The sequence below is a fragment of the Scylla paramamosain genome, chromosome 2, assembly GCF_035594125.1.
Source record: "Scylla paramamosain isolate STU-SP2022 chromosome 2, ASM3559412v1, whole genome shotgun sequence".
Classification (NCBI taxonomy): domain Eukaryota; kingdom Metazoa; phylum Arthropoda; class Malacostraca; order Decapoda; family Portunidae; genus Scylla; species Scylla paramamosain.
In genome coordinates, this window is record NC_087152.1 from 14571233 (window position 1) to 14585000 (window position 13768).

The following is a 13768-nucleotide window of genomic DNA, read 5'->3' on the forward strand; positions in this document are numbered from 1 at the left end:
TCCATCATGCATACTCCAGCATCCTCACAAATATTTTATTCATTACAATACACTGTACAATAATCATCTTTCAATGTTTATTATAATTTCTTAATACACAGTGCATTGTCCCAGCTACCAAACTAATGCTTGTGACTTATATAACTTTTCTTATACTAAGTTTCACTTCCAAAAATAGCACTCTTCATATTAAAATATCCAAGATGACATGGCAAATAGTCATACCAGAGGAAGCATGTGCGTTATCTGATGACATGGGAAAGGATGATTCTCAGTGAAAGGAAGATCACGGTGCCTTGGTTTGATCAGCACAGATCATCACTGGTGTGTATACTCAAGGCTCTAGCAGGCAATGAACATGCATATACTGCTGCCTTAAGAAGCTGCAGTCTTTTTTGCCCAAATATATATATATATATATATATATATATATATATATATATATATATATATATATATGAATGGACATTTTTTCCAGTATCTTATGCACTCCAGACACCACGGAGTTCGTGCCTGCCACAAAAGTTTGTTTATGAACGAGGTAGCCCTGATGGATGCAGTAGGTAATGAAGAGAGAGGGAGGTTGAAAAGCTTAAAAACATTTGCACATCAGTGATTTAAAAATATAAAAACTCTGGTAAAAAATAAAACTTAAATGCAAAACAATGAAAGGAACCTTACCTGTCATGAGCTGATAGTAAAAATGTGAAAGTTTAAAGTTCTGCAAGAAGTTGCACATAAATATTTATACTATATTTGCTAGGCAGTTTTCAGTCCAGCACCTTGTTCAGATCAGCCCACCTGAATGAGTCTTAAAAACATTTAATTTTTATATAACTAATAATTTCTTGACAAGCTTTCATACTTGCAAAAAGGAAGGTACTATACCATATAAATAGTTAAAAATATAAAGTCAACGCTTCAAAGTTACTGAAAATAAAAGGGTGGCGATCATGAAGTGGGAACAAGACTGTTTACAATTAACAATCATGTCAAAACACAGACATTCACTCTATTTGTATCTCTCTCTTCCTCACACACACGCACATGTGCACACACGCATGCACGCGTGCACGCACACACACACACACACACACACACACACACACACACACTATCTCCTGCTGTGGTCTAGATGACCACCATTTGGAATATAGATTTCAGGGATAGCAGTTCTGCCTTCCTTACTCAACTCAGGATCATGGGGAGTCAGGTGGTGTCTCCTTGTAGTAGCAATGAGGCCAAAGCTAATGCTCAATTAAGCTGAGTTAATGAGCTCTATACACAACTTTTGTTCACCATCCACAAAGGTGATATGGTGGTGGCACCATTCTTCTCATAATTACAATGTTGCCCTCTAACCATACCAATCTGTCACTCTTTTCTTCAACTTGAATTTAGATTATTTTCTCAAAAATGTAGACCTAAGAAGAAACTTTTAAAATCTTTCTCTTTGAGGAAAAATTACCACTATTCTTCTGAGTAGAGGAATTGAATGTATGTGGGACGGTGTTTTGATGAAGGTAATTGTATTGCCTCATTAAACAAAATAAAAAAGCACCTCAAAGGTGGTGGGAGAGGCAGAACTTAACAAAAGAAGTTACCAGACAGAGCACCTTTTAGAAGGATTCATTGCACTCTTAGCAGGGCATCTCCAGTCTTTAGCAAATTCCTTAACATTGCTGAAAGGTCCATTGACCCTAAATCTTGCAGGGGAGTGAGCCCCTGTCAGGATACGCAGTTTGAGTGTCTCTGGACGATATTTGCTGCACCACACATTGGCAGCAGAGATCCAGAAAAGCTGCTTTGGTGAGTAAGGGAGGGAAGGAAGCCTCTTCTCTTCTCCATAAAGCCTCGTCCACTCCTCATAGGCAAAATAAGCTTCCTTGATGCCACCATTGTCAGCAATGTTCTCTCCCTGGGTGTTGATGCCATTCAGCTGTGAAAAGAGCTAATTAGATCTAGACCAATGAAATATTAAGAAAAAAAGCATTAAAAATAAGGAGTCTTAAAAGGAGAAGAAAAAAAATAGTATAACAGAATAATTAGAAGACACAATACACTTTTTAGTAAATACTACACTTTGTTATGGGACTTACATTGAGATTTACTTCTGGGGCAGAGTAGTTCCCATATTGATAGATGATGCACTCTGCCTTTTTAAGGAATCTATCTTGGGTCTCCTTCTCCCACCAGTCTCTCAGATCTCCATTTGCATCAAACTGCCGACCCTAAATTCAAAGCTGTGTAAGTTTCCTTTCAAATAGGTTAGGACCTACAAAAGTGGACTTTTGCAAAGAAACAGTGTAAATGGGAATGTGTTGAACTGCCTTTTATAGATTCTTCAGATCAGTAACTGAATAAGCTTTATTAATAAGAAAATTACTAATGGAATGTGCTTAAAGAAGCTGAATTAAATGAATCAAAATACACTAAAATGCTTCTGTTATAATGACAAATGATTACATGCTGATATTCAGACACTATCACAAATGGATGTTCAAATATATTTACATAAATTACTAAACAAGAAAAAATTTTGATGATCATTCTTGGAAAATGTCAAATATAAGAAAGTATTTTTTTATGAAGGATAACTGTCAGAACTACATTCCAGTCTACCTAGGGCACTGTTTAAATCCTATTTTGGTTGACTAATTCAAGCTACTATATAATGAGACTTTATACCAAATTAAAGTATGTACTTAATTTTTTTTGAGGCAAAGGAATATTCTACAATACAGAGTACATTCCATAAAATGGCATATCAAATATCCCTTAGTTTCATCATCTTTTGATAGTGGCTTTGTAATGAAAGAAATGTATTGATTCAAGTAATCATGATATCTTGGTAAATGCTTCCCATGTGTCTCCAGGGAAACCTCCTTTTGGAAATGGAAAACTTACAGACATCATTCATGTGAGTAAACAGGAATGAGAATGAAACTGTATGCAATATATGAACAATGCTTTGTTTTCTACATTCTACATCAGTTTGAAGAACATCTAAACTTTCCATATATACTAAGCACATTACCATATTTAGTTTCATCATACACAAGCACTTTTATTCTGTGAACAAAAAACTGGTATTGTAATTATTTGCAACATAATCTTTGCTGTTATTTTCTAAGTCACAATTATGTAAATAAACCTGAACTAAAAAGATACTCACTGTATCATCAAAGCCATGCGTGATCTCATGTCCTATGACATAGCCAATGGCCGCAAAGTTCATGTATTTAGGTCGATCAGCCTCAAAGAATGTACCCTGTAGGATGCCAGCTGGAAACTCTGCAAGTTACAATGAACAAGTTGTTTTGAAATGAGCACATGTCATAAGTGAGAAGGACAACAGTGTAAAGAGAGACATGGGATACACATATACAAAATAAGACAAAAAAGAGGAGCAATATTAACTACAAAATCATGTTTCATAATTACGGGAGACAAAAATCCAGAATGTGAGCAGCTTCTTTACACAAGTTTGCAATACACCTCAAGCATGTATGTGCAACAAACTGCTAAGAAGAAAAATGTTGTTCTTATTTAATTATATTACTGTCTATTTCCATCACGGATTCCCAAGCAGGCATTCCAGAAATTCTAAAATAATAGCACCAGTGCTGACTCCAAAATCTTTCACCTATCATTGGTGTCTAGAAAAAAATTCTAAAAGATGGACAAAAATACTCACGTATTGAGTTTTCCAGAGGACTGTAGAAGGCATTAACAACAGCAGCAGCCCCATGATTTCTCCAATCCTTCTTATCGACCTTTTCTCGTAGACGCTTGAAAGAATAGTCAGTTCCAAAGATAGTCAAGTTCCTCATGTTTTCCAGCAATTCACCATCTGTAATTACCAGCTGTAAAGGAAAGACTTATAGTTATCAAGTTTCACTTCATAAATTATTATTTTACTTATCTATTTATTTATTTTGTCTATTTTCAAAACTTATTGATCTATCTTTTTGTGTGAGTGTGTCAGCAAATATGCATTCAACAAATTACATGAAGTTCTATTTTTATCTCAAGTATTTAAATATCTATAATACCAATATGTTTATTTTTATCCCTCAACTGCAGTCTTATGGGCTGGTGGGGAAAAAAAATAATATCTCCACTTCATCTACATCATACATCTCTATAAATTGTAAGCTTTGCCTTGGGGTACATGGCAAATCATAACAATAAAGCAAGTCAGATCCATTTTAAAACTCATACATCTATTTGAGCTTTAGTGATCATGAGGCTTTGTCAGAATCCTTCATAACTTGCTTATTTCCTTCTAGAACACATGAATTATGTATGTGAAACTAATAACATCACAGATGCCTGGCAGTGTGAAGTCATCAGTCTGGTAGAACCTGTGTTGTAGGAGCTCTATCTGACCTGATGATATCACACTCCTGGACATTTCATCAACTTTATGCTCAGACCTTCATTTTATTTATTTTTTTTTGTTTCCAAGATGTTTACTCTCACCCCATCATACAACTCAGCCAGCTTGTTATTCATCAAGAGTTCAGGAGGATAAGCAATGTGAGGCGTGATGGCCTTGGCCTTTGCAAGTGCTCTTTTTCGAGTGAGTGGATCCATCCAGTCCAGCGTTTTCAAGATTTTCTCAAATTCATTACGAATGAAGGTCACCATGGAATCAGCAGCTAATTTCGCATCCTTTTTGAAGAACTTTCGTGCATACATGGAGCCAACACCATGAGATAGACTGTCAAAAGCAGCCACAGTATTAGAAAAATAGTAGAGGTGACAGACTACATTAGTAATGGTACCCTGTATAACAAAAACAGATATGTTATCCACAAAACACACAATTTACTGCAGGATGGACATACCAGCAAGAATGGTTACCTTGTTCAATTTATATTAATTGCTCACCTTCGAGAAATAGTACCCATACATTCTTTCCAGCGAGGTTCTCTTGTCTCCTTCCCAACCAGTTTTTTTGAATACTCAAGCTGTATGTTTCTTGCATCTTCAGACAGATATGCTACTGAGGCTGCTGCTGCTCGCCACAGCATGTAGTTAGCGATCACTCTGTTATGGTGTAAGAGTGTGAAAAGTAAAATGAAGGAAAACACTTCATGGCCAAAACTAAATGTTTACTGATCTCTCTCTCTCTCTCTCTCTCTCTCTCTCTCTCTCTCTCTCTCTCCTAAACACATGTGGTTCCCATCCAACCTGCCACTGACCACTAGTGGTGATGCTGATGAGCACAAATAGTATGCCTACACAAGTTCATAATATCATTCTTTTATATAGTTTTGTGAGAGAGAGAGAGAGAGAGAGAGAGAGAGAGAGAGAGAGAGAGAGAGAGAGAGAGAGAGAGAGAGAGAGAGAGAGAGAGAGAGAGAGAGAGAGAGAGAGAGAGAGAGAGAGAGAGAGAGAGAGAGAGAGAGAGAGAGAGAGAGAGAGAGAGAGAGAGAGAGAGAGAGAGAGAGAATTTTTGCCCTCAGAAATATCCACAGTACCTCTTAGGAGTCCTGTTGAGAAGTTGGCCCAGATTTTTGACATAGTCTGGGACATTCACTACCACAGGCTCCTCAGTAGTCACCTGTGATATACATAGATTGGTAAGTTGAACAGACATAAACTACATGTTTTTTTTTTTTTTGTGCACAATGGGCACATAAAATATTCAGTTTAAAAGAAAAGGCCCACTAAGGTGCCATTATCATAGAAGTGTCTTGAGACTCTACCTATGCATATGTAGACATGAGGAAATATCAATTAAGTGGAGTTAATGAACAGCTCCTCCCAAGTAATATATGATAGGTAACTCAATGATAAAAACTCATTATCTAAGAATAAAACTAATGAGAGCCACCACACCATACAGAGAGGAAGAGGGGAGATAATACATCATCAACAGATGTTAATTATATGAGAGAAAAATTTCCAATACTAAATGCAGATGAATTAAGCAAGTATGAGCAGATACAAGCTATAGGAGGTGATAGCGTGGTGTGTTGATCTCACCCTATGGAATGGAGTGAGGACATTGTTGATATATTCCAGCCATGGGATCTCTGGCACCTTGGCCTGAAGTTCTCCAATGGTCATCTTGTTGTACAGCTTTGAGGCATTGCGGCGCTCCTCCTTGGGCAGGGAATACTGGGAAAAGGAAAATGTGTGATGAGGTAGATGCAAAGGGTTTTGATATACTTGTATGCCTCCTAACCACATACCACATGAACACATATGCATTGTTAGCAAATATGAGAGTAGCTCTTGTACATATGTAGAAAGAGACATGGTAAGGAGAGTAAATATCATAAACAAGATGCACACTGTAGATGTTACTGTCACCTAATTATTCTTACCAGTATTCTCTATGTATTACAGCACAATCTACATCACTTCTACTGATCCCTTTACTGATGTAGCATAGCACACTCATCCTTTTACTTACATAACCATTTCCTCTGATCCTACAGGAAATTTTATGAGCATTTCTGTTATAACTATCTTTGAAATGTCATTCTCTTTCTTTTTGACTCATGAACTATCTTTTTAAGTAAGAGCATGCACTAGTATGTCTTAAGTTTACACATTTCTTGATTTTCCTTTATATAATTACATTAGCAATCTGAATCTCAAATTCAAGGGACTCTTTCAACTCCCTCTCTGCTCTGGCTCGGTCGGCACCAAGCAGCACTGCCATGCTGATCTGATAGTTGTAGTATGCCTGCACGTCACTATTGTTGAATCCCTTGAGCATATACTTCCGGGAGGGCATCCCAAGGGGTGGCTGGTCGATCTGTGGGTAAGGGGGATTGCTAAGTAGAGAGGCACAGCAAGTCAGTGGAAAGTATACTGTAATGTCTAATAGTGAATGTTAATGAAAATGAAAAGTACATCAAACAGGATTTTTAAAAGCATGTAGTTTAAGGAGAAAATGCACTTTATAGTTTGTGAAAAAAAAAAAAAAATACTGGAGGAGCAAAAATGGAATATAAAAATGTTAATGATGTACAAAAATATTGGTGTATAGTGCAAGATACAGTATCTACAGTGTAAAGATACATAAAATCAGTAGCAGAAAGCTGGTTTTAGTGGTGTGATTTTGGGATAGTGAAGCAACAATGCCAGAACTGATTTTGTTCACACTAATAGGCATCAATGGCAGCAAGAGTATAATAATATTAATATTATAATGAGGAATTCTTTGGAAATGCTGGCAGGTATAGCACTGGCTACTATACAACACAAACCCAACAGCATGACATCTTCACATTGGTACTACATGAAAATGAACATTTGTTGGTGATTAAAGAGAGAGAGAGAGAGAGAGAGAGAGAGAATTACATCAATTATACGACTTGTGGAGTTCTTGATGTTGGATGTGACTGAAAAGTCAAATATGTAGTCAAGGGAGTAGCCGAGTTGTCTGTTGATGTAGACGTTGTGAGTCCACTCGAAGCCCGAGGGATCCCAGGCATTGCCCTCCAGCACAGGCCATCCTCCCATCTGTCTCAGGATGTTCTTCAATGGCTCCAGGCCCTGCTCCTTGATTTTAGCTGGAATAATTGCCAGGACTCAGGATCATCCATACTTTCACTCAGTCACAAATATTCTTACTTTAAAAATCTACATGGGAAGCTGTATTTTTTAATACATAATTGACACACTAAAAGAGAGAGAGAGAGAGAGAGAGAGAGAGAGAGAGAGAGAGAGAGAGAGAGAGAGAGAGAGAGAGAGAGAGAGAGAGAGAGAGAGAGAGAGAGAGAGAGAGAGAGAGAGAGAGAGAGAGAGAGAGAGAGAGAGAGAGAGAGAGAGACATACTAGTATTCATGCACGACTTGTACAGATTCTTGACCATCTGAGAGAAGCCAGGTTCATTGGGATCTACTTCTGCCTCCACCAGGCTTCGCAACTTCTGCTGAAGCTCATCTGAGATTTCACTGAAGCGTGAAATGGTCGTTTTGTCATCAGGAATGATGGTTGAATTTAGGAATCCTCCGCAGGCAAATTCAAAGAAGTCTTCACAAGGGTCCACACTCTCATCCATGGACTTGATCAGGCTTGCAGCTATGGTGGAGGTAAAATTTTAAGGAATAAGAACAATAATTATATCCTGCTAATTCACATATACCCCTTCTTATTACAAACCCCCTATTATGGTGCAATCTAAAAAATCTAAGCATATCACAAACTCTGCCTCACTGATCCTACTTCAATCCTCAATCCCTTGAGTGTGAGAAGAGGCAAACTTGAATATTTGAATGAAGATGAAGCATGAACTATAATCCCTACTAAAAAAAAAAAAAATCCCTACAAAAAAAAAAAAAATAAAAAAAAAAAACGGGAGGGGGGTTGGGGCAAAAGTTTTGTTGCCCACTTGATCTCTTAATACAATTCTATAGAATAGTTGTACACACAAAACGTTGGAGACTTCAAGGACTTACCTGCAGTGACACATCCTTTGGATACGCAGGGTCCGTCTGGTTGCGTGAGAGCTGCTGAGACAACGGGGAGCATTGAGGACTCTGCTGAGTGTGAGAGGAAGAAAAGGAGAAAGAGGAAGCGTGCTGTTAGGTAGTGAAGCAGGAGACGACCACAGTGGCATGCAGCGGTGAGGAGCAGGAACAGCAACACTGACTTCTTGCAAATCAGGACATGCCGCGAGGCGCTCATGGTCTGCTAGTTTGTCGAAGGTGCCTGTAGTGCGTGTCAGTGTCTGGGTAGCTTGTCGAGGATGCCTTTAGTGTGTGTCTGTGTTTGGTAGCTTGTCGACGGTGCCTTTGTGTGTGTGGTGCTGAGGCGTGTTTGTCTGTGTGTTTGTAAAGCAAAAGTGACGAGATTTAGCAGGTAGTTTACAGTAAGGTGGCCGGTCTTAAAGCAGCACAGACCAGCTATGTAGTTATGAATCTAAGCTGAGACTGGTAAGTTTCGGTGGTGGAAGGAGGAAATCGGAATGATGAGACGAAACATTTGGATTTGCGGTCACCAGTCAGTGAAAATCTGAATGTCTGGTAATACTGCGCTACACTGTAGAACAGTGGTTCACAAACTAGGTGTCATGACCCACTGGGGAGGATACAGCAAAATTTTGGGGGCCATAAGCTGAGGCTGTGTACACAAAAATCACAAGGCCCACTACACTAGAACAACCAGTCAGGAAAATATGAGGTGGAATGCATAAAATTACAGGTATTGCCAGTTTTTTTTATAATGGACCTCAATAAATATAGAACTACAGACAGTCATTGTTGTCGAGATGTGGATTGGGGGGAGAGGGGCGGGCATGGATAAGGATCATATATGAAAAGTGGGTAAAGATCAGAAAAAGTTTGGGAACAACTGCTGTAGAAGCTAGTGATGCCAGAGCCCTTTTAATATAATAAGAGTGCAGTGAAAATGAATTAAATTATTTTGTCTATTTTATGCTTCTCTTTCTAGTGCAATGCATATCTATATCTATTTATATATATATATATATATATATATATATATATATATATATATATATATATATTATATATATATATATATATATATATATATATATATATATATATATATATATATATATTTTTTTTCTTTTTTGGGGGGGGGAGAGCAAATTACTTTCTAATGCTTGTTTCCTTTGAACATTCTCCTCCTTCCAGCTCACCTTGTGTCAACAGCAACTAAATCAGTGTAATGTTCACCAGTGCCTGCGTAACAGCTTGTATCACTGGTAACGTGTCTGTCTATTAGTTTGATATGTTCCGATGTTCGCCTTTGCTTTTCCGTCAGTCTGTTGAGACGCGTTGTCGCCTGTAGGTCGTGTTCCGTCTCCTCACTCGCTCATTGTCTGGTCGTTTGTCGAATCTTGTCCTTAAAGTATACTTGTCTTTGCAAGGTCACACTTTGGATCTACATCTACTGGACCCTATTGTTAAACGTTTCATCGTCGACAATTTCCAACAACCTGTTTTGGAAGTTACTGGGATGCTCAAGTGTTTTAAATTATTCTATTGATAATTTAACAAGGATTCTGTACTGCTAATGGAAGAAACATTCATGAAAACTCGACTAATCATCTGTGGCTTTTGAAAATAGTCTTGATGAGAGACCAAAGTACTTCGAAATACGAGACCTGGTGGTCCCTGTCATATAGCAAAACATACCGAACAAATGAATGCATGAACACAACAAATACACAGCATATTGATAAAGAAATAAACGAGCAAATACATGGATTGCTACCGATACATGAAACACCGTGATTTAATAGCTTGAAGGAATGTTAAACTCGATCCTGACTAGATACTACATGCGGATGTGCACGCAATGGTTCCTGGCGCTCATCCTGATCTCCTTCCTCACTTCGTCATTCGTAACCACTGCAGTCTTTCATTTAGTTTTCCTGTCACGCTGTATTCCATTTTTTTTTTTTTTTTTAACTGTGTGTCTGTGGTGAGTGGTTGTCTGTCTGCAGGTCTGTGCGAGTGTGTTTCTGTGTTTGTCTGTGTTTGTTTGTCTGCCTGTCTGTCTATGTACTGTATAAAAAAATTGTTTATCTGTTTGAATGTCAGTTTTCTCCGTCTTTCTTTTTTCTCTCTCCTTTCGTCTGCCTATTGTATGTCTACTTGTCTGTCTGTTTGTATGACTGTAGATGTCTTTTTATCAGTTTGTCTCTTGGCTTTGCAAATAGGTAAATTTTTGTTTTCTTGTTTCTCTCTGTATGTCTGCCTGTCATGTTTGTAGGATTCTCTCTCTCTCTCTCTCTCTCTCTCTCTCTCTCTCTCTCTCTCTCTCTCTCTCTCTCTCTCTCTCTCTCTCTCTCTCTCTCTCTCTCTCTCTCTGTATGTCTGCCTGTCATGTTTGTAGGATTCTCTCTCTCTCTCTCTCTCTCTCTCTCTCTCTCTCTCTCTCTCTCTCTCTCTCTCTCTCTCTCTCCTCTCTCTCTTCTCATGCAAAAGAAACGTTACAGCTTTGTCCTACACACATTTACGCTTACTTACCAGCGACACCAACGGAAATACGCAAATCCTCTACACACACACACATTTAAAGTCACGAAGAGTCGCGAAGGTAGTTATTTTCGTTAAAGCAGTTGAGCACACGAAGCAGAAAAAAAAAAGAAAAAGAAAGAAAAACAATATCTTTATCCCTCCCCGTCGTTTTCTTTTTTTTTGTTTCACATGGTATAGTTAAGTTAGTCTGGTTAACACGTTTTCTTTGCATAGTAGTTCGTGTTGGTTGCGTCACTCTAGTCGCACGTTCACAGCGGGCGGGGTCACAGTCTTGTCAAATTAAAACATGTCGCAATTCTGAAACCGTAGAGCAGACGTCAAAAGCACTGACAACTAAAAAAAGAAAGAAAAGCATTGCTGCCATACTGCTGAAGCGTAAGTAAGGCAAGAAGACCAGAGATGAAGAAGAAACGAAATGCTGAGAAGAAATCTGAACTGAATGAATGATATCTGGGAACAAAAAAGGATAAATACAATATAAGAGATGATACCACAAATCTAAAGCAAAGGAGGACATCTAGGTATAAACAAGAGGAGAGTAGGGACTTGAAGCGCTGCGGAGAAATGTTAATTGATAAGCGATAAACGGTAAACCACGACCAGTAAGGGATGAATGAAAACACATGCATTCAAATTCTTCCTGGATGTGAGTGGTCAGGTAGAAAGAAAAAGTCCCTTCAAGACTAGTGTTGACTTTGATCAGTATGAGAACAAGAGAAAATGGGGGGTGGCATCAAGAGAGAGAGAGAGAGAGAGAGAGAGAGAGAGAGAGAGAGAGAGAGAGAGAGAGAGAGAGAGAGAGAGAGAGAGAGAGAGAATGCCAACAAGGTACTAGTAAATGAAGAGAAACAAAGGACAGTCAGTCTACATATAGCTCAACAAGCATGCAATAAGCGTAGAAAATAAGACAAAAAAAGGTATTTGCAAATATATGCACACTAATTTCTAAAAGTACAATGAAACTTCACTTATACATATGTTAGTACCAAACAGAATAATTAATATAGATTAAAATTCTTAGGTAAATTATTCCCAAGTTATGAGATGGAAACCAAAATATGTCTTATTACTATTATTATAATTATCATTATTATCATCATCATTATCTCATGCTCAAAATATACAAGTCAAAATATACGTTTTCTATAGCACCTCTGTACACACACACACACACACACACACACACACACACACACACACACACACACACAGCCCATCATGTAAGGAGACTTCTAGCTCAGACAGCAATGAAACACTACGGAGGAGCGAAGCGAAGACTCATCAGTTCTTTACTGCACAATTTCTGTTTCCTTCAAAGCTTCCCTTGCGTACCAAATCTGTGAATGTTTACCGTGTCCTTTTTTTTTTTCATGGCGTTCAGTATAATCTTGTTTTTCTTTTCTTCCCAGTAGTATTTTCCATTCTTAATTACATTGCTTATCGATAAGACACGGAGAAAGGAGAGGAGAGGAGAGAGAGAGAGAGAGAGAGAGAGAGAGAGAGAGAGAGAGAGAGGAGAGAGAGAGAGAGAGAGAGAGAGAGAGAGAGCAGGAATAAGAAAACATTTCCTATTGACAGGAGAAAAGGGAAAAAGTGGAAATAAAGCTAAGTTAATGCTAGCCATCATAAGAGTCTTCCCCATCAGTCAGTTACCAGCTTAGTTACCCGGAAATCGTTAAATTCTGGTCAGCCGTCTCGTAAGTCGCCTCCGTCAGTCAGTCATCACTTCTGCCACTTCTGAGTTACCCGAGAGTGATGTAATCCCAGTCAGTTAACTGTGTCACCTCCATCAGTCAGTCCACAGTTGAGTGATCCTACAGTTATTTACTTTTAGTCAGCTCAAAGTCTCATCTCCGTCAGTTAGTCACAAGTGCTGTAAATAAGTTATCCTAAAATTGATTAACCACCAGTCAACTATCAAAAAAAAAAAAAAAAGGCTCGATACCTCATTCACCTGTTAAGTCATACGGAAATGGTTTAATTCGACTCCCTGTAAAAAAAAAAATCATTCAGCCACCAGTCCTGCAACTAAAATATCCCAAAATTGTGCAACCCCAGTCATCTAAAAAAAAAAAAAGGGAGGGGGTGGGGTGTCACTTTAATACATCAGTCACCAATAAAGTCACTCCAGAACACAACTAGTTTAACCACAATCACCTATCCCCACATCCTGTTACTTCTCACAGTAACCCCCAAACAGTTAAAACCCTCAAGTTAACAACTGCCACTCCTCCCTTCTGTCCCACGCCTCGTCACTCCTCACAGTAACCCTCTAAAACGCCTCAACCTCTCAAGCTAACCACCTCCCAACCAGTCCTTCCTTCCCGCGTCAGGCACCCTCCCTTCTCCTCAGTCACTCCCTGGCCCTAGTCCCAGCCAGCCACCGGGAAAGGATGATGGTATTGGCAGGTCCTCCCCCAGCTGAGCCTTCTATCAACATGTTTGCTCATTAGGACTGTGGAAGATATTGAAGGAGAGGAAGGCGTGCAGCAAGACGAGAAGGAGGAAGAGGAAGAGGAGGCTTAGAAAAGCAAATGTGAAATAAAAAAAAAATAAATAATGCAGTGAAAGATTCAAGAAATAGGCTATCAAAGTTACTAAGAGAGAAGATAAAAGAACTATATTACTATCAGTTTTAAAAAGGTACGAGTTAATCGTACTCTGATGTTCAAGTCTCTGAGTAATTATGATTCTTCTGTACTTCGCCGTGCTTGTATTGTAAGTTATATTGGAGACAAGACACGCGGGCAGCTTCACGCTATTTGTTGATACGTGAAACATTGACA

The 13768-nt window shown here is 38.6% G+C and overlaps 1 protein-coding gene across 1 annotated transcript in view; it reads right to left on the minus strand.

Annotated features, from left to right (window-relative positions):
• Positions 1-21: 21 nt before the first annotated feature.
• The window catches only part of LOC135106218 (neprilysin-2-like), a 108409-nt gene continuing 94662 nt past the window's right edge, over positions 22-13768 (minus strand). The window contains 12 exon segments of the mRNA XM_064014993.1: positions 22-1939; positions 2100-2231; positions 3176-3294; positions 3698-3866; positions 4486-4726; positions 4897-5055; positions 5490-5572; positions 5998-6132; positions 6599-6778; positions 7327-7538; positions 7804-8049; positions 8427-8510. Coding sequence (XP_063871063.1) covers positions 1601-1939; positions 2100-2231; positions 3176-3294; positions 3698-3866; positions 4486-4726; positions 4897-5055; positions 5490-5572; positions 5998-6132; positions 6599-6778; positions 7327-7538; positions 7804-8049; positions 8427-8510 — 2099 coding nt within the window. The 3' untranslated portion in view covers positions 22-1600.